The sequence below is a fragment of the Mobula hypostoma genome, chromosome 15, assembly GCF_963921235.1.
Source record: "Mobula hypostoma chromosome 15, sMobHyp1.1, whole genome shotgun sequence".
Taxonomy (NCBI): domain Eukaryota; kingdom Metazoa; phylum Chordata; class Chondrichthyes; order Myliobatiformes; family Myliobatidae; genus Mobula; species Mobula hypostoma.
The window spans coordinates 15,053,025-15,078,491 of record NC_086111.1 but is presented as its reverse complement, the minus strand read 5'-3'; the positions used below and the strand labels follow the sequence as shown (position 1 = coordinate 15,078,491).

General features: G+C 41.2%; 2 protein-coding genes across 6 annotated transcripts in view; one reads left to right on the top strand and one right to left on the bottom strand.

Annotated features, from left to right (window-relative positions):
* The window catches only part of gmppb (GDP-mannose pyrophosphorylase B), a 34,202-nt gene extending 19,628 nt beyond the window's left edge, over positions 1-14,574 (top strand). For 2 of the 3 annotated variants that reach the window (XM_063067764.1, XM_063067765.1), the window contains 2 exons: positions 2,815-2,997; positions 13,055-14,573. In XM_063067764.1, coding sequence (XP_062923834.1) covers positions 2,815-2,997; positions 13,055-13,186 — 315 coding nt within the window. In that variant the 3' untranslated portion in view covers positions 13,187-14,573. Of the gene's footprint in view, positions 1-2,814; positions 2,998-13,054 lie in introns of all 3 variants that reach the window. The other variant, XM_063067766.1, reaches the window with a different exon arrangement.
* A 3,752-nt stretch (positions 14,575-18,326) lies between these two features.
* The window catches only part of LOC134356709 (E3 ubiquitin-protein ligase RNF123), a 435,173-nt gene continuing 428,032 nt past the window's right edge, over positions 18,327-25,467 (bottom strand). For all 3 annotated transcript variants that reach the window (XM_063067762.1, XM_063067763.1, XM_063067761.1), the window contains one exon: positions 18,327-22,549. In XM_063067762.1, the coding sequence (XP_062923832.1) occupies positions 22,450-22,549 (100 nt within the window). In that variant the 3' untranslated portion in view covers positions 18,327-22,449. The remainder of the gene's footprint in view (positions 22,550-25,467) is intronic.

Genomic DNA, 25,467 nt, shown 5'->3' with positions numbered 1-25,467 from the left:
TTTATTTTCCCTCTCAACCCCATTCTCTTGCCTTCTATTGTAACCTTTGACACCTTTACTAGTCAAGAACCTATCAACCTCAGCTTTAAATAATACCCAATGACTTGGCCTCCAGTGATTAGCCACCCTCTGGCTAAAGAAATCCATCCCCACCTTTGTTTTAAAGAGACATCTTTCTACTCTGGTACTAGATTCTTGCACTATTAGAAACATTCTCTCCAAGTCCACTCTGTCTTGGCCTTTCAATTTTTGGTAGGGTTCAATAAGATCCCCTCTCATTCTTCTAAACTCCAGTGAGTACAGGCCCAGAGCCATTGAACACTTCTTAGACATTAACCCTATTATTCTCGTAAACCTCTCCTGGACCCTCTCCAATGCCAGCACATCCTTTCTTGGAAAAGGAGCCCAAAGTTACTCATAATACTCCCAAGTGTGTTTTGACCAATGCCTTGAAGTATTTACGTTTGGCATGATTCACTGTCTCTCGACACATGTGATGATGATAAACCAATTACCAGTGATTTCACTAAATGCACCACTGCTTACTCTAACCCCAGGGCCTAGATCTCTCCAGCCTAGCCTTGCATGAAGGATAGCGAAGGGAGAACCACTGCTGTGTTAATACCAGTGTGGTAGTGGGCTGATTTCAGAAGTCACACTGAAACAGACCACAGAAGCCACTGCTCTGAGCTTGTAACTGCACTCACAGTCATAGAGCATTACTGCACAGAAACAGGCCCTTCAGCCCATGCCAAGCAATTATGCTGCCTAGTCCCATCGACCTGCACCCAGACTTCCAACCCCCCCCATCCATGTACCTACTGAAGTTTCTCTGAAGTTTTGAAATTACCCTCCCAAAGTGCAACATCTCACACTTACCTGCATTAAATTCCATCTGCCATTTTTCAGCCCATTTTTCCTGTTGATCCAGATCCTGCTGCACGTTTTGATAGTACTGCTCGTTGTCCAGTGCGTCCCCATCTGCAAATTTACTTATCACCCTCCCCCCACCTTCTTTATAGGGCCTCTGCCCCTTCCCTCTTCAGTCCTGACGAAGGGTTCTGGCCCAAAACGTTGACTGATCGTTTCCACAGATGTTGCCCTACCTGCTGAGCTCCTCCAGCGTGTTGTGAGTGTTACTTATCCTGCTTACCATATTATCCTTCAGTTTGTCGATATAGATGACAAACAACAATGGACTCAGCACTGATCCCTGTGGCACCCCACTAGCCACAGGTCTCCAGTCAGAGAGGCAACCATCTACTACCACTCTCTGGTTTCTCCCACAAAGCCAATGTTGAATCCAGTTTACTACCACATCTGAATGCCAGGCAACTGAACCTTCTTGACCATCCTGCCATGTGGGATCTTGTCAAAGGCCTTGCTAAACTAACTGGACTCTGGGGAAGAGGAGCCTTTACTGCAGAATGCAAGTTCCAGGCTACCCCAAGCTCAGTCGCGTTCCTACTCCAATTAAGGGGTTCCTTTGTGAGCATGTGATCACAGTGATCAATTGTGATTGGCCAGAAAGCCTAAAGTTATTCGTACTCTCTATAATTTCACTGCAAATTGATTGTTTGGTTAATTAGCCTTTCCTGTATAATTATAGCTAAATACAGACAATCATTTTTCAGCCTGGGTCTTATTGGTTTTGCCCTGTTCTGTGTGATTTATGTGTGTTTGAGATGCTGGTATTGTAAACATTGAGTAACAGGATGGGGGTTACAGGTATTGGTTAATTGTTCCCTTCCCCAGCAGATGGCAGTATCTGACCAGTTTTAATAATGTAATGGACTAAAGCTGCAGCCTGGCCTAGGGCATTTTTCAGGGGCCTCGAGTCACATGTATGTTTGTGAGACTTGAGCAGATATGGTCAGTGTTTTCTTTCCGTAGTGATAGCAATCAATTGGTTGGGTTTATAATCACAGTCTGAGTTTCGTGGTTCCATTGAGTGGTTATGTTTCTTTAGGGTCACAGACACAGGCCTTTTAGCCCACCATGTTTATGTTGACCACTTGTACTGATCCTGCTTACCAGCTCCTTGTTCATAGTTTACTGTGCTTTGGCGATTCAAGTTCTCATCCAGAGATTTTATAAAACACTGTAAGGGTACCTGCATTCCAGTCTGCCTCTGTGGAAAAATTCTTCCTCGGATCCCTCCTAAGCCTTTTATTCCTTACCTAGGACATCTGTTATTGTATACTTTTAGACACCTCTGCTACAGGGAAAAATTTCAAGCTACTTACCCCATCTCTCACCCTCACTACTTTCCTCACCTCGGGTTCTCCACCCCCCCACCACCACTCCAGTGAAAACAGACCCACTCAAGCAACATCTTTCCTGTGCTGTTACCTCACTTCATCTGCATTGGGGTGGGGTGGGGATGTGAGGCTGGATGAGGCAGGACTGCTGCACCTTTCAAATGCCAGACACTCCCCAAGCTGGTATAGTTAAACTAGATGCAGCATTAAGCACCATTCTCCTGCCTAAACTATCTATCTTCTGCCTCAGTTCTCCTCTGCCATATTCTCCCACATCCTCCTTGAGTCCTGTTCAGGCCTCTCTGAGTGACATTGCTGCTAGATCTTGATATACAGCCTTCAGAGTGAAGCAGAGTGGGAATAGGGTTAGGACAGACTAGTTATTTCACATAGATCTTTGAAGCTTAGAGACATGACAGTAGCGTTGAGGTCAGATATGTGCTAGATTTTCTGTGTGATCCAGCCCCATCTACATACGTCTGCCTTTGCAGTGTTTGACTTTGTCTGTCACAGACTCCGAGACTTATCATCGATGTGTTATTCTGTCTTTCAGGACCCAAGTGCACGAATTGGAGAGAAGTGCTCCATTGGTCCCAATGTGACCATCGGCCCGGGAGTGGTAGTTGAGGATGGGGTGCGGATAAAGCGCTGTACAGTGCTGAAGGGCTCACGAATTCGCTCCCATTCCTGGCTGGAGTCCTGTATCATTGGCTGGAACTCTGATGTGGGTCAGTGGGTAAGTGGGGGGAGGGGAAAGGGTGGGGAAGAAAGAGGATTGTGAGGAGTAATTGAGGGAAAACAGAGGATTGAAGTGTTCTTCCCCTTCTCCGCCTGCGCTCGCTGGTGTGAATGGGCAACACCTCCTGCCCAGTGTTTCAGGGCAATGTTCACTGTTGTGCTGTTCAGTCATGGACAGCTGGAGTACCTGCAGATGATTAACTACTTTTAAGAAAAGCTCTAAAAATAAACCAGGAAATCATCAGTACTGGGAAAGTTATCAGTACTTGGATAAACAGGGACTGACTAGTATAGTCAGCATGACTTTGCGCATGGTAGATGGTATCTAACCAACCTTATTGAGTTGATCAAGGAAGTTACCAGGAAAGTTGATGAAGGCAAGGCAGCGGATGTTGTTCACGTGGTCTTTAGCAAAGAATTTGACAAGGTCCCACATGGGAGGTCGGTCAAGAAGTTTCAGTCACCTCACATTCAAGATGAGGTGGTAAATTGGATTAGACATTGATTTTGTGGGAGAAGCCAGAGAGTGGTAGTAGATGGTTGCCTGTCTGACTGGAGGCCTTTGATTAGTGGCGTGCAGCAGGGAAGAATGCTGGGTCTGTTGCTGTTTGCCATCCATATCAAAGATCTGGATGATAATGTTGTTAACTGGATCAGCAAATTTGCAGATGACACCAAGATTGAGGGTGTAGTGGACAGCGAAGCAGACTGTCAGAGCTTGCAGCAGGATCTAGACCGGCTGGAAAAATGGCAGATGGAATTTAATGTGTAACAAGTATGAGATGTTGCACTTTGGTAGGACCAAATAGGGCAGGTCTTACACAGTGAACAGCAGGGCACTGAGGATTGTGATAGAACAAAGGTCCATAATTCATTGAAAGTGGTGTCACAATTAGATAGGGTTGTAAAGAAAGCTTTTGACACATTGGCCTTCAGAGATCACAGTATTGAGTTCAGGAGATGGAGGGTTATGTTGAAGTTGTATAAGACACTGGTAAGGCCTAATTTGGAGTATTGTGTGCAGTTTTGGTCAGCTACCTCCTTCAGGAAAGATGAAAATAAGGTTGAAAGAGTACAGTGAAAATTTCCAAGGATGTTGCCGGTTCTGGAGGAACTGAGTTATAAGAAAAGGTTGAATAGGTTAGGACTTTAGTCCTTGGAACATAGAAGATTGAGGGGAGATTTGATAGAGGTATACAAAATTGAGGTGTATAGATAGGATAAATGCAAGCAAACTTTTTTCACTGAGGTTGGGTAGGACTACAGTTAGATATCACAGGTTAAGGGTGAAAGTTGAAAAGTTTAAGGGGAACATGAGGAAAACTTCACTGAGAGGGTTGTGAGAGTGTAGAAAGGGGTGACAGTGCAAGTGGTGCATGCAAGCTTGATTTCAATGTTTAAGAGAAGTTTGGATAAGTACATGGATGGCAGGGGTGTGGAGAACTATGGTCCCAGTACAGGCCAATGAGAGTAGATGGAAAATGGTTTGGTCCTGTCTACCTGTGCCACCACTTGCAATGAATTATGTACCTGTATTCCTAGATCCCTTTGTTCTACTTCAATCCTCAGTGCCCTTCCGTTCACTGTGTTAGACTTTCCCTGGTTGGTCCTGCCGAAGTGCAACACCTTGCACTTGTCCTCAGTAAATTCCATCGGCCATTGTTCAGCTCATTTTCCCAGCTGGTCCAGATCCCACTGCAAACTCTGATGGCCTTCCTCGCTGTCCACTACTCCCCCAATCTCGGTGTCATCCGCAAATTTCCTATTCATTATTTCCTTAATGTTCACCAATGAAAGGGACCTTGATGAATCTAAGGACAATGAACGTAAGGCTGATACGCTGGAACATGTTGATGTTAAGAAAGAAGTAGTGCTGAAAGTTTTAAAAAACAATAGGATAGATAAGACCCCAGGGCCAGATTGGATATATCCCAGGTTACTATGGGAAGCAAGGGAAGAGATTGCTGGGCCTTTGGTGATGATCCTTACATCCTCTGGCCATAAGAGTAGTACTAGATGATTGGACGGTGGTAAATGTTATTCCTTTATTCAAAAAGGGGAGTGGGGATAACCCTGGGAATTACAGAGCAGTAAATCTTACTTCAATGCTGCGTGAATTATTGCAGATTATTAGACTGGACTTGAATATTTGGAGAAGCATCGTCTGATTAAGCACATTGATGAAAGTAGAGCAGTGGATGTGATGTATATGGATTTTCATAAGATATTTGATAACCTTCTCCACGGTAGGCTCATTCGGAAAGTCAGGAGGCATGGGATCCAGGGAAACCTGGCTGCATGGATTCCGAATTGGCAGAAGCTGGTTGTAGATAGAGCATTTCCTACCTGGAGTTTGGTGACCAGTGATATTGCACAGGAACTTGATCTGGAACCCCTGTTCTTTGTAATTCTTATAAATGACTTTGATGAAGAAGTGGAACCGTGGGTTGGTAGATTTGCAGGTGACATGAGGATTGATGGTGGTATGGATGGTGTTCAAAGTTGTGATAGGATGCAGAGCTGGGCTGAGAGTGGTAGCTGGAGTTCAACCTGGAAAAGTGCAAAGTGATTTATTTCGGAAAGTTGAATCTGAAGACAGAATACAGAGTTTACGGCAAGATTCTTAGCAGTGTAGAGGCACAGAGAAATCTTATAGAGTTCATATCGACAGATTCCTCAAAGTTGCTGTGTAAGTTGACAGGGTTGTTTAAAAAGGTGTATGGTCATTAGTTGGGAGATTGAGTTAAGAGCTGCAAAGTGATGTTGCAGCTCTGGTTAGACCACAAGTGAAATATTGTAATCCGTTCTGATCACCTCATAGGAAGCTTTGGAACCTTTAGAGAGAGAGGGAGGACTTCCGGTAGCGCTCATGGAGTGAAGTCGCGTTCTTGACTCGCTCCATTACCTCTGAGTTTTTTTTCTCTATGGTCAGCTATACTTTAATTAACCATTAAGGCATCAATTTTTACAATACTTTGAATTAAACTGAATTCTCCGACAATTGGATGGAACTTAGATCTGCTATGTCTAAGAACGGGAAAAACGGCAAGGATGGTAAACCTCCGGTTAAACCGAAAGCTACGGATCTCCCCCCGACTGAATCACCGGTGACTTTGAAAGCGATATCGGAGTTAATTCAGAGGGAAATTTCAACCTCTGTTAGGGAGATGATTCGTACGGAAATTGCAGGCTCTGTTAAAGACCTGATTCATACGGAAATCTCAACTAATTTCCAGAAAATTGCCGATTTAATTGATAAGATGCAAACCTGTATTGCGGAACATCAGTCGGCTATATCTGATCTTCAAAAATTCGCGCAACAAAGTGAGCTTAAGATGGGGAAAATCGAAGAAACAATTAATGTAATGAAGAAGAAACTTGACTTTTTGACTTTTAAAAACTCTGACTTGGAATCTAGAATGCGACGGCAGAATTTACGAATGATTGGCGTGAGGGAAGCCGTTGAAGCTAACAACCCCATGAAATATTTCTCTCAACTTCTAAAAGATGCATTCCCTACTGTATTTCCTGACCAACCACCGCTTCTGGATCGTGTTCACAGAATCCCATCATACTCGTCTAGGTCAGATAGACCTAGGCATGTTATCTTACGTTTTCATTATTTTCAAGACAAGGAGAGACTGTTTCGATTCGCTCGATCTAAAGGTTTCATTGATTTTTCGGATCTTAGGTTCCGATTCGTGGAAGATTTCAGTAAACCAATCTGGGACCAACGGGTTCGTTACAGATCCGTGATGTCGGAATTCTATAAGATGGATTTAAGACCAGCGCTGCTGTACCCTGCACGTCTAAGGATTCGCATGTTAGATGGAGCCCTTCGTTTTTTTGATTCTCCATCGGATGCCCAGAGTTATCTGGATCAACTTTCATCTTCAACATCTTAATTGCTTTTTTTTAATTATCTCCGTTGATCGGAGGCTGTGAATTGGTTGGTTTTAACTTTTTCGTGCCCTATTTGGGCAGAAAAGTTTACTTTTGATTTCTTAATATGGTTGCTAAACTTTCTTTTTAACTGCGTCATTTCTTTCTTTTCCCAGGGGATTCTGGGTGGTTACTTCCCTTTTGTCATCTTACGTATTTCCTGTGTGGCCTTAAATTTTGTAGTTTTTTTTAAATTTTATTCTGTTTTGCTTTTTATAACCACTTTATGTCAATAATCTTATTGTTTTTTGTTGCTGTGTCTATTCATGGGTTTGAGGTTTATTGTGGTTTTTTTTTAATATATATTTTCCGGCTTTTGTTCTGTTCTGTGTGTATTTTAATTGAGCTACCTTTTTTTTTACTTTTTTACTGTTTTACAATTAGCTGATCCTTTTTCATATTTATACCTTTTTTTTTAGGGAGCGTATACTGGAAGTCACGGGGGTAGTTTTAGCGCTTGCTTCTTTCTGGCGGGTCTGCTTTAGATTTTGCCTTGGGGTCTTGGGGTGGGGGTGGTGGGAGGGGCTTCACGTTTTAGTTTGTTTCTCTTTGGGCTATATACATTATTGAAGTACTGGTTGCGTCCTTTTTCCCGGTATCTTTTGTATGTTCTGTTTCCTCTCCGGATTTGTGGGTCGCGCCTATCGTCAATCCTCCTTGTTGTGGGTTGACTTTAGGATTTATGGAGTCTATTATTAATTTTGTCTCCTGGAATACTAATGGTCTTAATCATCCTATTAAAAGGAAAAAAGTTTTTAAAGTGTTCCGGAGACTTAAAGCACAAATTTTATTTTTACAAGAGACCCATGTACGGAGGGGGGACAGACTACGTTTTTTCAAATTCTGGAAGGGACAACAATTTCATTCGAACTCCAATGCTAAGATTCGAGGCGTCTCTATTTTTATAGATTCCTCAGTTACTTTTATACAACAGGATATTATTTCTGATCCGAATGGTAGATTTTTATTGGTTAGTGGTTTACTATTTAATAAAAAAGTAGTTTTGGTTAATGTTTATGCTCCTAATATGGATTGTCCGGAATTTTATAAATCATTGTTCGATCAGTTTCCGAATTTGAACGAGTTTTCATTGATCTGGGGCGGAGATCTTAATACCTGTTTGTCTCCAGCTTTGGACCGTTCGGCTCCTTTACGGACTTTACCTAATAAATCTGCAAATCTGATTAATTTTTTCCTTTCTGATTCTGGGTCGACGGACATTTGGCGTTTTCTGCATCCTCAGGAAAAAGATTTTTCCTTCTTTTCACATGTTCATCATTCCTATTCAAGAATTGATTATTTTTTCATTGATTCTCGTCTTATTCCTTCAGTGATTAAATGTGATTATGATTCTATAACCATTTCGGATCATGCTCCACTTAAGCTTTCTATTAAAATTATGGCCAATATACCGAATAATAGACAATGGCGTTTTAATTCGCTGTTGCTTCAGGACTCGGACTTTGTTAATTTTATGAATGAACAGATTGAGCTTTTTTTTACAATTAACCATACAGAAGATATTTCGGTTAACACTCTTTGGGACACTTTTAAAGCCTATATTCGGGGTCAGATTATTTCGTACTCTGTTGCTTTGAGGAAGAAACAGAAGCAGGAGGAGATGGTAATTGTGGACAAGATTAAAGAAATTGATAAGAAATATGTTATGGCTCCTTCTGAGGAGTTATATAAACAAAGAACTGAACTTCAAATGGAACACAGTTTACTACTCTCGTCCTCGATTGTAAACCAATTAAAGAAAACAAGAAGTGACTTTTATGTTCACAGTGACAAAATTGGCAAGCTGCTGGCTAATCAATTGAAATCTAATTATGTTAAATCTCAAATCAATCAGATTTATAACCAAAATGATCGATTGATACTGGATCATGTGGGGATTAATCAAACCTTTTGTGATTTTTATTCTTCTTTATATCAATCAGAGTCTCCTCGAGATTCTAAATATATGAATGATTTTTTAGATAAATTAGACTTCCCTCAGATTTCACAGGATATGTCTTCCTTATTAGATACTTCCATTACAATGGATGAGATTAAGAATGTTATTTTTTCTATGAATCTGGGGAAAGCTCCTGGCCCTGATGGGTTTACCGTTGAATTTTATAAATGTTTTGCTTCTTTATTGATTCCTTGGCTCGGTAGGGTTTTTGAGGCTTCTTTGAAACTTGGTAAACTTCCTGAATCTTTTAATAGAGCATCAATTTCTCTAATACTAAAGAAGGATAAAGACCCTGCTCAATGTGCATCTTATAGACCAATATCTTTATTAAATGTTGATTCTAAAGTTTTTTCTAAGTTATTAGCAAATAGACTAGAAAAAGTACTTCCTTCTATTATTTCGGAGGACCAAACGGGTTTTATTAAAGGTCGTTACTCTTTTTATAATATTCGTACATTGTTAAATATCGTTTATACTCCCTCACAAAATGCTCCTGAGTGTGTTATTTCTTTAGATGCCGAGAAAGCTTTTGATAGAGTAGAATGGCCTTATTTATTTAAGGTGCTTGAAATGTTTAATTTTAGCTTGAGATTTATATCCTGGATTAAACTGTTATATCACTCCCCTGTAGCCTCGGTTCGTACTAACTCTTTAAACTCACCTTTTTTTCCTCTCTTTCGTGGTACTCGACAAGGCTGTCCTCTTAGTCCCCTATTATTTGATATTGCATTAGAACCTCTTGCAATTGCTATTCGAGAATCTTCAAATATTACTGAGATAACTCGGGGATTAAAGTCCCATAAATTATCACTCTATGCTGATGATTTACTTTTATATATTTCTAATCCTGAGAGATCTATTCCTGCTGTTTTAGAGTTATTAGCACAATTTGGTCTTTTCTCAGGTTATAAATTAAATCTTAGTAAGAGTGAACTTTTTCCGATTAATAAACATCTTCCCTTATATTATAAATTTCCATTTAAATTGATTAATAATTACTTTTCATATCTTGGGATTAAAATTACTTGTAAATACAAAGATTTATTTAAGACTAACTTTTTACCATTAATAGACCATATTACTCAACTTTCATCTAAATGGTTTCCTTTATATTTAACTTTGATTGGTCGTATTAATGCGGTTAAGATGTTTTTTTTTGCCAAAATTTTTATATGTGTTTCAGGCATTACCAATTTTCGTTCCAAAATCTTTTTTTGATAAAGTTGACTCTAAAATTTCTTCATTTATTTGGCAGAATAAGAATCCGAGACTGGGTAAAATACATTTACAGGAAGCTAAGAGAGATGGAGGTTTAGCATTACCTAACTTTAGATTCTATTATTGGGCTATTAATATTCGACATATGAAATTTTGGTTACTTGACCAGGACATACTATCTATTCCTAAATGGGTAGCATTGGAATTACAATCGGTTCAGGGTTATACACTTGGTTCTATTTTAGGCTCCTCTCTCCCTTTTGATTCGAAACGTCTTAAGCAGGTCTCTAACCCGATAGTTAAATATGCTTTGCGCATTTGGTTTCAATTCAGAAAATTTTTTGATCTTAATCAATTCGGGTTAGCGATTCCTATTTTAGGTAACATATTTTTTCCTCCCTCTTTTACGGATCGCGCTTTTCAAACTTGGAAGACTAAGGGTATTTTACGGTTTTTGGATTTATTTTTAGATGGTTCCCTTATGTCTTTTGAACAATTATCTAATAAATATAACTTATCAAGAATACATTTTTTTAGATATTTACAAGTTAGAAATTTCCTAAGTACTATACTTTCTTCCTTTCCAATGCTTCCTCCTACATATATTTTAGATTCGATAATTAACCTTAATCCATGTCAGAAAGGTGCATCGGCTATGATTTATAATATTATTATGAAACTTAGGAAAGCTCCATTTGATAAGATTAGGGTAGATTGGGAACAGGAATTGGGGCTTACCATTTCTGTGGATGATTGGGGGCAGATTTTACAATTAGTTAATACTTCCTCTATTTGTGCTAAACATTCCCTAATTCAATTTAAAGTGGTTCATAGAGCACATATGTCCAAAGATAAGTTAGCGCGTTTTTACTCGCATATTAATCCTTTCTGTGATAGATGTTCGGGGCAGATAGCCTCTTTAACTCATATGTTTTGGTCTTGCCCTGCTTTGGAAACTTTTTGGAGAGATATTTTCAATATTATTTCTAAGGTATTAAATATAGATATCTCTCCTCACCCTATTACTGCTATCTTTGGACTACCTAAAATTTCTAGTAATCTTTCCCCTTCAGCCCGTAGAATGATTGCATTTCTTACTTTAATGGCGAAAAGATGTATTTTACAACATTGGAAAGAGCTTAATGCTCCAACTACCTTTTTTTGGTTTTCTCAGACGATTTTATGTTTGAATTTGGAGAAAATTAGAAGTAACCTTTATGATTCTTCATTTAAATTTGAACAGATTTGGGGACCTTTTATTCGATATTTTCATTTAATGTAATATTTACCCTTCTTGTTTTTTTTTCACTGTTTTTAATGGAGGTCGGGATTGAGGACGTGATTTTAAGTTTAACTCTGTTTGGTTTCAAGTTAGCCCATTGCTTTGCTTTGCTTTTAGTTAGCTGCACGGTGGGTTTTTTTTTGGGGGGTTTTTTTCTTTTTTTTTCCATTGATATATATAAAATTTAGTATACTATTATGTTATCTTGGTTTCTTATGTTTAAATTACATTGTTTGTAGTAATTTCTTTTTGGTATTGATATCTTTTGGAATTTTATTATACTTTAACATTGTATTAATGTTTATATGGCTTACCTTTTTTGTATACTTACTCAATAAAAAGATTTAAAAAGAAAGAAAGGAACCTTTAGAGAGGGTGCAGAGGAGATATACCAAAATGCTGCCTGAATTAGAGAAAATGTTTTATGAGGATAAGTTGAGCGAGCTAGGGCTTTTCTCTTTGGAGCAAAGGAGGATGAGAGGTGACTTGATTGAGGAACAGATGGAGTGGGTCTTCAGAGAGTCTTTCCCAGAGCAGAAATAGCTAATGCGAGAGGGCAGAATTTTAAGGTGTTTGGAGGAAAGTATAGGTGCCTGTTAGTGTTGAGTTTTTTTTACATAATGTTGGGGGGGTGTGACAGAGGCAGATACATTAGAGACATTTAAGAAACTCTTAGACAGGCACATGGGTGATAGAAGAATAGACAATGTGGGAGAAAAGGGTTGGATTGATCTTAGAGCAGGTTAGAGTCAGCATAACATCGTGGGCTGAAGGGCCTGTACTGTACTGTCTCTGTTTCTCACAAGGATGCCTCAAATGCATACATTCCCTTTTACGTCAATAAAGAGTCCCAGTTGATATAACCATATAACAATTACAGCACGGAAACGGGCCATCTCGGCCCTTCTAGTCCGTGCCGAACTTACTCTCACCTAGTCCCACCAACCTGCACTCAGCCCATAACCCTCCATTCCTTTCCTGTCCAAATAGCTGTCCAATTTAACTTTAAACGACAACATCAAACCTGCCTCAACCACTTCTGCTGGAAGCTCGTTCCACACAGCCACCACTCTCTGAGTAAAGAAGTTCCCCCTCATGTTACCCCTAAACTTTTGCCCTTTAACTCTCAACATTTCCTCTTGTTTGAATCTCCCCCACTCTCAATGGAAAAAGTCTATCACGTCAACTCTATCTATCCCCCTCATAATTTTAAATACCTCTATCAAGTCTTCCCTCAACCTTCTACACTCCAAAGAATAAAGACCTAACTTGTTATATATATTTTTTTGATATATTGATATATATTTTTGAGGACTCCTGCCAGGAAATGGCAACACTGGGCAGTCATCAGCTGTATGAGCCACTGCCAACGATCAATAACATTCTAATTAGGCATAGTCCAACAAAAGCTTTCAGTGATTTGGAGAGTTTGCTGGCTCAGGTGGTTAGAAGGGCTGGTTACTTGTGCATAATACATTTAAATGTTGAATGAGAAGGTGTTCGAGCTCTTTGCCTGTGCACTGGGATGCCTTCATTTCTTCCTTCCTGATCGTGTTGTGCCCAGTAAGGCTGTCACTTTTCTCCAACACAGGTGGTGAAGTATAGGTTTGCCACTGGCATTGTTGGGTTTGACTGGTGTCTATTTGTCTCCAGGTGCGGATGGAGAACGTGGCAGTCCTGGGAGAGGATGTGATTGTAAAAGATGAACTCTACTTGAATGGAGCTAACGTCCTACCTCACAAGTCTATCGCTGACTCTGTGCCAGAGCCCAAGATCATCATGTAGGTCGTGGCTGTTACCTGCACCCAAGCTCAAGGGCAGAGCGCTCTAACCTGCCAGTGGGTGGATCAGAGTAATGAATAAGGGTTGGGTACTTGGATAACTCCCCTTGCAGCACCTGAATTCAGACTGACAAATCACTAAAGATGCTGTTATTTAGGCTGCGTCATCCTACCAACTGTGTCAGAGGAGTTCAGCTTAAAATATGATTTGCCTTGAAGTACTTGCAGCTTGTAATTATTTCAGGTGACTCTGTGAAGGGAGTAGCTCTTATGCAAGATTAGATCCAGTAAATCATTTCCTAGGGAGGGTGGCTTTTGAAATATTACATGGGAAAGATGGATCCCTAAAGGCAAAGCTCTATGTTAACTCTACAACATCTAGCCAGTCCTCGAAATAAAGCAGGGCCTTTGGTCACTACGTGGGTAATTTATTGATGGGGTTCCACTCTTGTCCACTTGAACTGAGTTCTATAAAACAGCCTTGAAGACTATAGCCTTCACATGTTACAGAATTAAGACCAAGAGTCACACCCAGTTTTCTAGTTGTTCTGGCTGCAGGTGACAGCCGGAACCTTAACTGTAGTTCCACATAATGTGGGCTCTGACATTATTGCACTGTGCTGATTAATGAGAGATTAATGCAGTTTGCTCTGTACCCTGTAGTTTAAAGTTTATTTTCCCTACATGCATGTGCCTGTACAGGCTAGAATGTTTAGAAACGTAAGCATTTACCCAATGTGGTAAAACAAAGACCAATACTAATTGTGGGAGTTCCAATTTAATTCCTCATGGGTTTCTTATTGTGAATTATTTTTATTAATTTGTACACAGTTTCTATACAATGTCATTTATTTGGAAATGGGAGATTTCTTGCTATCAGAAGGCAACATTTAATTTCTTCAGTTGGAGTAGTTGTGAAATTGGCCATTGAAGTGCCTGTAAATGATTGGGGCCTCTTGTTCTATTTTAACATGATAAATTCTGAATTTTTGTGCAAATATACTTTAAAAGAAGCATACCGGCTCTAGCAGTACTCTTATGTAGTCTGTGTTAAATGTAATCCAATCCAAAGGCTCTTATTATGTTAGTCTCATCATTAAGCATGGCCTATGGCCACAAATGTTGTACAAAACTGATTATTACAATCTTTGAAGATTAATTGAAAGTAGTTAATGGATAATCACAATGAATGAACACAATATGTCCTTGCTGTATATTCAAGAGATAACATGATGACATTGTCATCGATTCCTGGTTGTACCTAATCATTTCTTTACCAAATAATTTTTGAATATTTTAAATGAAAAGTGAAAGTTATATCCACTTATTTGCTTTTGTCACATTTTATGATTGGCTATTCAAAAAAAAGACTGTAGTGCCTATAATGTTAATATTCCAAAACCTTTAATCAATTAAATTGCAGTTAAAGTAATAACATTCATTTAATTCTGGAAAGGAGTAATATTAACAGGGTTGTTGTGGTGGGAGATTTTAATTTCCCAAATATTGATTGGCATTTCCCTAGAGCAAGGGGTTTAGATGGGGTGGAGTTTGTTAGGTGTGTTCAGGAAGGTTTCCTGACACAATATGTAGGCTTATCTACATAGAGGTTGTACTTGATCTGGTATTGGGAAATGAACCTGGTCAGGTGTCAGGCCTCTCAATGGGAGAGCATTTTGGAGATTAGATTAGATTAGTTTGAGGACATGCAGTCCTCTTTTATTGTCATTTAGTAATGCATGAAATGATGCATTGTTCCTCCAGAAAGATATCACAGAAACACAAGACAAACCAAGACTAAAAATACTGACAAAAGCCACATAATTATAACAAATAGTTACAACAGTGCAAAGCAATACCGTAATTTGATGAAGAACAGACCATGGGCACAGTAAAAGAAAGTCTCAAAGTCTCTCAAAAGTCCCATCATCTCATGCAGACGGTAGAAGGAAGAAAAACTCTCCCTGCCATGAGCTTCCAGCGCTGCAAACTTGCCGATGCAGCACACGGGAAGCACTCGATCATGGCCGACTCTTGAGTCCATCTGAAAACTTCGAGCCTCCGACACCAAGCACCATCTCTGCTGAGCGCTTCGACCCCTGCCCCGGCAATAGGCAAAGCCGAGGATTTGGGGCCTTCTCCAGAGATTCTGGATTGCACAGTAGCAGCAGCGAAGCAGGCATTTCAGAAGTTTCTCCAGATGTTCCTCCGTGCTTCTCACATCCGTCTCCATCAAACCAGGATTGTGCACGGTACCTATGTAACAAATACCGTGCATAGTCTCCGGAGATCGCTGAGCTTCTAGCGATGATCTTTACTTTATCAATGAGGACGGGAGAGGTTCCGGAGGATTGGAGGGTTGCGGATGTTGTTCCATTATTCAATAGTGATCACAATTCTATCTCCTTTACCATAGCATTGGAGAGGGATAGGAACAGACAAGTTAGGGAAACGTTTAGGTGGAGTAAGGAGAAATATGAGGCTATCAGGTAGGAACTTGGAAGGATAAATTGGGAACAGATGGTCTCAGGGAAACGTACAGAAGAAATGTGGCAAATGTTCAGGGGATATTTGCATGAGGTTCTGCATAGTTACGTTCCAATGAGACGGAAAGGATGGTAGGGTACAGGAACCATGGTGCACAAAGGCTGTTGTAAATCTAGTCAAGAAGAAAAGAGCTTACAAAAGGTTCAAAAAACTAGGTAATAATAGAGATCTAGAAGATTATAAGGCTAGCAGGAAGGAGCTTAAAATGAAATTAGGAGAGCCAGAAGGGGCCATGAGAAGGCCTTGGCGGACAGGATTAAGGAAAACCACAAGGCATTCTACAAGTATGTGAAGAGCAAGAGGATAAGACATGAGAGAATAGAACCAATCAAGTGTGACAGTGGAAAAGTGTGTATGGAACTGAAGGAGATGGCAGAGGTACTTAATGAATACTTTGCTTCAGTATTCACCATGGAAAAGGAGCTTTGGCAATTTTCAGGATGACTTGCAGCAGACTGAAAAGCTTGAGCATATAGATATTAAGAAAGAGGATGTGTTGGAGCTTTTGGAAAGCATCAAATTGGATAAGGCACTGGGACCGGACAGGATGTACCCCAGGCTACTCTGGGAGGTGAGGGAGGAGACTGCTGAGCCTCTGGCGATGATCTTTGCATCATCAATGAGGACGGGAGAGGTTCTGGAGGACTGAAGGGTTGCGGATGTTGTTCCATTATTCAAGAAAGGGAGTAGGGATAGCCCAGGAAATTATAGACCAGTGAGTCTTACTTCACTGGTTGGTAAGTGGATGGAGAAAATCCTAAAAGGCAGGATTTGTGAACATTTGGAGAGGCATAATATGATTAGGAATAGTCAGCATGTGTTTGTCAAAGGCAGGTTGTGCCTTACGAGCTGATTGAATTTTTTGAGGATGTGACTAAACACATTGATGAAGGTAGAGCCTTAGATGTAGTGTATATGGATTTTAGCAAGGCATTTGATAAGGTACCCCATGCAAGACTTATTGAGAAAGTAAGGAGGCATGGGATCCAAGGAGACATTGTTTTGTGGATCTAGAACTGGCTTGCCCACAGAAGGCAACGAGTGGTTGTAGACGGGTCATATTCTGCATGGAGGTCGGTGACCAGTGGTGTGCCTCAGGGATCTGTTCTGGAACCCCCTTCTCTTTGTGATTTTTATAAATGACCTGGATGAAGAAGTGAAGGGATGGTTAGTAAATTTGCTGATGACACAAAGGTTGGGGGTGTTGTGGATATTGTGGAGGGCTGTCAGAGGTTACAGCGGGACATTGATAGGATGCAAAACTGGGCTGAGAAGTGGCAGATGGAGTTCAACCTAAATAAGTGTGAGGTGGTTCATTTTGGTAGGGCAAATATTAGAGCAGAATATAGCATTAATGGCAAGATTCTTGGCAGTGTGGAGGATCAGAGGGATCTTGGGGTCCGAGTCCATAGGACACTCAAAGCTGCTATGCAGGTTGACTCTGTGGTTAAGAAGGCATATGGTGCATTGGCCTTCATCGTGGGATTGAGTTTATGAGGCGAGAGGTAATGTTGCAGCTATATAGGACCTTGGTCAGACCTCACTTGGAGTACTGAGCTCAATTCTGGTCGCCTCACTACAGGAAGGACGTGGAAACCATAGAAAGGGTGCAGAGGAGATTTACAAGGATGTTGCCTGCATTGGGGAGCATGCCTTATGAGAATAGAAACCATAGAAAAACTAGAGCACAAAAACAGGCCTTTTGGCCCTTCTTGGCTGTGCCGAACCATTTTCTGCCTAGTCCCACTGACCTGCACACGGACCATATCCCTCCATACACCTCCCATCCATGTATCTGTCCAATTTATTCTTAAATGTTAAAAAAGAACCCGCATTTATTACGTCGTCTGGCAGCTCATTCCATACTCCCACCACTCTCTGTGTGAAGAAGCCCCCCCTAATGTTCACCCTTAACGCATGTCCTCTGGTTTTTTTTCTCCCCTTGCCTCAGTGGAAAAAGCCTGCTTGCATTCACTCTATCTATACCCATCATAATTTTATATACCTATCAAATCTCCCCTCATTCTTCTAAGCTCCAGGGAATAAAGTCCTAACCTATTCAACCTTTGTCTGTAACTGAGTTTCTCAAGTCCCGGCAACATCCTTGTAAACCTTCTCTGCACTCTTTCAACAACTGAACACAATACTCCAGATTCGGCCTCACCAATGCCTTATACAACCTCATCATAACATTCCAGCTCTTATACTCAATACTTTGATTAATAAAGGCCAATGTACCAAAAGCTCTCTTTACGACCCTATCTACCTGTGACACCACTTTTAGGGAATTTTGTATCTGTATTCCCAGATCACTCTGTTCTACTGCACTCCTCAGTGCCTTACCATTAACCCTGTATGTTCTACCTTGGTTTGTCCTTCCAACGTGCAATACTTCACACTTGTCTGTATTAAACTCCATCTGCCATTTTTCAGCCCATTTTTCCAGCTGGTCCAAGTCCCTCTGCAGGCTCTGAAAATCTTCCTCACTGTCTACTACACCTCCAATCTTTGTATCATCAGCAAATTTGCTGATCCAATTTACCACATTATCATCCAGATCATTGATATAGATGACAAATAACAATGGACCCAGCACCGATCCCTATGGCACACCACTAGTCACAGGCCTCCACTCGGGGAAGCAATTCTCTACTACCACTCTTTGGCTTCTTCCATTGAGCCAATGTCTAATCCAATTTACCACCTCTCCATGTATACCTAGCGACTGAATTTTCCTAACTAACCTCCCATGTGGGACCTTGTCAAAGGCCTTACTGAAGTCCATGTAGACAATATCCACTGCCTTCCTTTCATCCATTTTCCTGGTAACCACCTTGAGAAACTCCAATAGATTGGTCAAACATGACCTACCACGCACAAAGCCATGTTGACTCTCCCTAATAAGTCCCTGCCTATCCAAATGCTTGTAGATTCTGTCTCCTAGTACTCCCTCCAATAACTTACCTACTACCAACGTTAAACTTACCGGCCTATAATTTCCCGGATTACTTTTCGATCCTTTTTTAAACAACGGAACAACATGAGCCACTCTCCAATCCTCCGGCACCTCACCTGTAGACAGCGACATTTTAAATATTTCCACCAGGGCCCCTGCAATTTCAACACTAGTCTCCTTCAAGGTCCGAGGGAACACCCTGTCAGGTCCCGGGGATTTATCCACTTTAATTTTCCTCAAGATAGCAAGGACCTCCTCCTTTTCAATCTGTACAGTTTCCATGATCTCAGTACTTGTTTCCCTTAATTCCATAGACTTCAAGTTGAGTGAACTTGGCCTTTTCTCCTTGGAGTGACGGAGGGTGAGAGGTGACCTGATAGAGGTGTACAAGATAATGAGAGGCATTGATCGTGTGGAAAGTCAGAGGCTTTTTCCCAGGGCTGAAATGGCTAGCATGAGAGGGCATAATTTTAAGGTGCTTGGCAGTAGGTGCAGAGTAGATGTCAGGGATAAGATTTTTTTACGCAGAGAGTGGTGAGTGCGTGGAATGGGCTGCCGGCGGCGGTGGTGGAGGCAGATACGATAGGGCCTTTTAAGAGACTCCTGGATAGGTACATGGAGTTTAGAAAAATAGATGGCTATGGGTAAGCCTAGGTAGTTCTAAGGTAAGGACATGTTAGGCACAGCTTTGTGGGCTGAAGGGCCTGTATTGTGCTGTATATTTCTAACTTTGGAGACCTCAAAGCTGTGACCAGAGCAAGATTTAATGGTGGCACTTACTGGGTCTAGGGGTTGGTTGGAGATGAAGTCCTGTCCTGAATTTTAGCATGTGACATCTGGGAACTATGTAGATAGAGAGGTAGCAGCTGTCTCTTGTGTTTAAATGCTCTGAATGCCAGTTTACATTTTAATTTGGGACTTTCGGTGGTATTTATTAAGTGCTGAGTTGGAGGTGGTGTTGCTAGTCAGGGTACTGGATGAGATGTAGAAGAGTTTCATGAAACAGCCCTCGGATGTGATGGGTAACTCATTTTTATTGTTCATGTCTGCAAGTAAACTCGCATGTAAGAACAGTCCATCAAATTCAATAACACAAGCAACAGTTTCTCACACACACTCCATTATCCCCAACAAAAGGGAATTCCAAAGAACTAAAAGCAGAAATTGGCAGCTGTCACTGCATGCAGCTTCCCAGTGGATAGACAAAGGTTCTCCACTGCTGCTAACCCCTCACCTTTAACATAGGGAACAGGGTCAGGGAACAGGTTGCTCTACCAACTGATTAGACCAGTCACTTATAATAATTGTGAAATACATTTTGCAAATATAAACCTGTAGTTCCGAACCTCCTTGGCAGGGACTATAATGATATATCAGGGCCAGAGAGCAAGTTACAATATTAATTTATAAATGCTAAATCTTCAGTTTTTAATATGTGTTAAGTTACAAGATCAGATAGTGAAAAACCAGCATCTTCACACATTCTTTATAGCAGCCAAGGGTTGAACAGTAACTCAGGCAGCAGAGGTTAGTACTCAACAACCAGAACTGGTGCGGTTGTAAGAAGATGATGATGGCACTAACCAGGTCACTAAGTTCCAGCTTTACACGAGCCCAGCAGCACTAGTTGCAATGCACATATGCTGGTGCACTGGCAGGTGATAGTTTTTGGCAAAATGCATGTTGTGCACTGATCACCAAGAATGAACAGTACTCAGGTACTGAGTTTAATTAGTGAAGAGAGAAAAAAAAAATTGAAATGCAAGATCAGCTTTCAAATGAAAACACCTCTCACCCAGAGCTGTAAGCAGAGAAAGGGACAAGTTAGCCAGTTCCTTGAGAACCGGATGCTGATTCTCTCTGTCTACTTTTCCCATGCCCTCTTTAAACTTTGGTAATTTGTTACTTCTCACTGGTTAAGTCTGATGGCCACCTCACAAACTCTGGACTCCTGCATCAAGCACCATTTTAGTGCAAGTCATATAGTAGATCTTTGAACCAGTAGTGCCATGACAACTCACAAGTGACATTAAATTGTCAGAAAGTGGATCGTCTCACGACTGATGATATTGTTTTGTAGTGTGGTTTATAGTGTCAATGACCAACACAATAACAGATTTTGAAAGTAGTATAGGAAATTGAGGACACAAAGGCACTAACTCATGCATTATGCAGTGTCATTACAGATAGAGACATGCGATTCTGCCTGGCATGGACATGTTGGCTGATTCATGTTTCATTTGAGGTACAGACTCATGGGATACTGGCTCATATTACCAGGTGGACAGTATGGTTTTGGCAATATTCAGCACGCGACAGGTGAATATATTAGTACCGTGATTTACATGTTAGACAGAGCCAGTGCTAGTACCAGTCCAGGCATGAGCAAGTTCACACCCAGCATCCTGATACGACAACAGATTCACGCCAAGCAGGTGTCATAGCATCAAAGCTCACATGGACTTGCTCTGCACATTATCTGGCATGCCTGGGTATAGACTCATGTAATCCAATGTCACAGAAGAACTGTCTCACAATATTGGTCAGGATGTGAACGTGGGAGTCAGATTCACAAAGGGCCGGTGTTTAACTATGGACAATGAACCCTAATTCTGCCTTCTCCAGCATCAGGCTGGCTGTGGCACACAGGATACTGAGTAGTATGTCTTCCAGTATTAAACCAGGTATGGGCAGATATGATCTTGATTTGATTGTTATACAATGATAGTACCAATTAATGAATTAAGAGTTGGGAAAGTATCTTAGACTTAAAATTTAAGATTAGATAATTGGTAAGAAACACTCCTGACGCCTGGAGCTGCTGGGTCAGATTGTGAGGCACAGGACATGAACCTGATGTGGGGGGAATTCGGGTATGGGTGAAGTACAACGAGTTGTTATTCTCACCATGATAAACTGGAATCACTCTATTCTTCATTGTCAGTGGCTGCACTAGTTACTAGACATCAAGGGACATCAGTTCAACGGGGAAATGTTCAATGAAACCAGGCAATCAGACAGTAAGTGCACAAAAACACTGTTTCCAAGTAGGAGTCTTTAGAAAAGCTTTAGGACATTGGCAGGGCCTGTGGATTAGTAGAAAACGCTCCCATCATTTTGACATAGGTTGGTTTATAAAAGTCATGTCAAGGTGTAGGGTATCAGACAATCTGGCACTGTTCGAGTTCTGCTGTTGATTAAAACGTTCCCACTAAAAGTCTCAATGTATGGCAAAAAGGGATCCAGGTAGCTTTGAACAATTTCCACAGGAGCCTAAAACCACCTGCTGAAGACAAGTAGGTATCTTCTCATGGGTCGCTCCAAGCTCCTGCCAGACTCTAGTGCAAACAGCTGGAGTTACACAGATATACGCTTTCTTTCCCATTTCTGCAAACAGATTTTAAACCTCACTTGATGTCAGTTCGCAGCTCATAAGTTAATAAACGTAGGCTTTAGGACCCAAGAAGGGAATCACAGCCAAGACACAAGATTAGTGTGTCAGGGACAGGGCGAAATTCAATCTGTAAATTGCCCTTCAGAACGTGTTTACCTCAGTCTAGGAATCAATATATGAAATTAAATAGCAATCTAACAAGTGCATCATTGCTTGATGAAGCACCAAGGATCATTCCCTTTTGTAAACATTGGATATTGAACATTCCAATCTCTGCATGTTACACAGTTGCTAATGTCCTGAAGAGTATCTTTTCCTTTACCCTATCTTTGGAAGCAGGGAAATTGCAAGGTTGGTGGATCAGTGACAACTAGGAGGAGGATGGTTTTGTGTAGTCATCCACGGCAGTGATGGTGGCCTTGCAGAAAAAGCAGTCCTTGTTGTTCATCAGGTGCTGGTTGATGCAGGCCCTGAAATGACAAGAGTAATAGTCAGTCCTCAAGCACGTCAACAAACAGAATCCCAATTCACTAATAATTTTGAAAAAATGAAAATGCTACATCAGCTCAGGAACTGTCTGCGGAAAGAATTCTGACATGAAATATTAACTCTGTTTCTTTCTCCACAGATGCTGCCTGACTGGCTGAGTGTTTCCAACATTATTGGTTCATAGTTCATATTTCCAGCATATGCAGTTTTTTTTTAATTTTCAACTTTATCACACAGCTATTAAAGTGATCATCTTTCTGATCAGTTTATGCTGTTCCAACTGAAGGACTAGATACATCAATCAATACTTGGCATTCAAAAGGTGAGGGGAGTAGAACAGGTTGAATGCTAACCTTAGGCGCTGTCAGTTGGGAGTCTGCACATTCTCTCTATGACCATGTGGGTTTCCACTGGGTGCTTCAGTTTCCTCCCACATCCCATGGTCAGTAAATTAATTGGTCACTAATTTCCGCCATATAATCTGGGAAGAGGTGAGGGAGTATGTCTTATTGTAGGATGGGTGAACTAGGTCTTTTCTCTTTGGAGTGAAGGAGGATGAGAGGTGATTTGATAGAGGTGTACAAGACATTAAGAGACATGGATAGATTGGACAGTCAGATACTTCTTCCCAGGGCAAAAATGGCAAATATGAGGGGACAGAATTTTAAGGTGATTGGAGGAAAGTACGAGAGAGATTGCAAGTTTTTTTTACACTGAGAGTGGTGAGTGTGTGGAATGCCCTGCTAGGGGTGGTGGTAGTGACAGATACATTAGGGGTATTTAAGAAACTCTTACATAGGCACAGAGCTGATATAACATTTTAAAACAAAGTGAATCTGGGCAAGTGTGTCTGGGTAGGCGTGAGATACATTAATACATTAACGGAGGTGTTAGACATATCAATACAATATGCAGGGGTCTGTCTGTGTTGGGACCGCTTCTTTTCACGTTTTCTGGATGATGACAGAATTGATGACTTTGTGGCCATGTTTGTGGATGATAAGACAGGTGGAGGGGCATGTAGTGTTGAGGAAGCAGGGAGACTGCAGAGAGGCAAACAGGTTAGGAAAATGGGCAAAGGAAATACAATGTATGGAAGTGTATGGTGTTGCACTTTGGTAGAAGGAATAAAGATGCAGACTATTTTCTGAATGGAGAGAAAATCCAAAAATCAGAGCTGCCAAGGGACTTGGAAGTCCTTGTGCAGGACTCCCTAAAAGTTAACTTGTAGGTCGAGTCCGTGAAATTTGTGGAGATAAAACATGACATCCAAAACTTTGTCAAACTTCTATAGATGTGTAGTGGAGAGTATATTGACTGGCCACAGCACAGCCTGGTATGGAAACACCAATGCCCTTTAACAGAAAATCCGACAAAAAGTAGTGGAAATGGCTCAGGCCATCATGTGTAAAGCCCTTTCAACCATTGAGCACATCCACATGAAATGCTGTTGCAGGAAACAGCAGGGACACCCACCATCCAGGTCATGCTCTCTTCTCACTGATGTCATCAGGAAGAAGGTACTCACACCACCGGGTTCAGGAACAGTGACTGCCCCTCAACCATCAGACTCTTGAACCAAGGGGATAACTGCACTCAACTTCACTTGCCCCATTCACAATCACATCACAATCACTTTCAAGGACTCTTCATCTCATGCTCTCAATATTTATTGCTTGCATGCTTACTTATCTATTTATTTATTCTTTTTGTATTTGCATTTTGTTGTCTTCTGCATTCTGGTTGAATTGAATTGAATGATCTTTATTGTCATTATACATAGGTACAATGAAACTCTGTTTGGCTTCCTCTCAGGCAATTAAATAAAGTGGTAGATAAAAACAAGATAGTAATAGAAAAACAGTATTAAATAGATAAGTAACAGAAAATAAGTTGCAGCAGCACCAGAATATCACAGTAATGCACAAAGTGCTGTTAGTGCAAGTATTTGAGTCCTTGTGTATGCATGTGTGTGCTCACAGTTTCAGTCATTGTTCTGTGGGAGTGGTGTGATGGAGGCCACAGCTCTGGGATAGAAGCTGTTCCTCAGTCTATTTGTTCTGGCTTTTAGTGTCCTGAACCTTTTGCTGGACGGCAGCCGGTCAAACAGGGAGTGTCCGGGGTGTGTGGTGTCTCTGGTTATGCTGATTGCTTTCCTCCTGAGTCTACTGGAATATATGGTGTTCAGTCCTGGGAGCTCCATCCTGATAATTCACTGGGCCGCCTTCACCACGCGATGCAGGTCTTGTCGCTCAGCGGCTGTGCAGCTGCCATACCACACGGTGGCGCTGTTGGTCAGGGTGGTTTCAATTGTGCTTCTGTAGCAGTTAAGCAACAGCTTTTGTGGAAATTTGGTCTGTTTCAGCTTTCTGACGATGAAGAGTCTTTGTTGTGCCTTTTTTATAAGCAGCGAGGTGTTGGTAGTCCATGTCAGCAGTTTTGACAACATAACTCCAAGGAACTTCAGCTTTTCCACTTTCCACTACCTCTTCCTGTATATGGAGGGGGGTGTGTACTCTGTCCTTTGATCTCCTGAAGTCAATGATCGTCTCTTTTGTTTTAGAAGTGTTAAGGACCAGGTCAATAAACAATAGGTGTGGGAATAGGCCATTCGGCCCTTCGAGCCAGCACCGCCATTCACTGTGATCATGGCTGATCATCCACAATCAGTACCCTTTTCCTGCCTTCTCCCCATATCCCTTGACTCCACTATCATTAAGAACTCTATCTAACTCTTTCTTGAAAGCATTCAGAGAATTGGCCTCCACTGCCTTCTGAGGCAGAGCATTCCACAGATCCACAGCCCTCTGGGTGAAAAAGTTCTTCCTCAACTCCGTTCTAAATGGCCTACCCCTTATTCTCAAATTGTGGCCTCTGGTTCTGGACTCCCCCAACATCA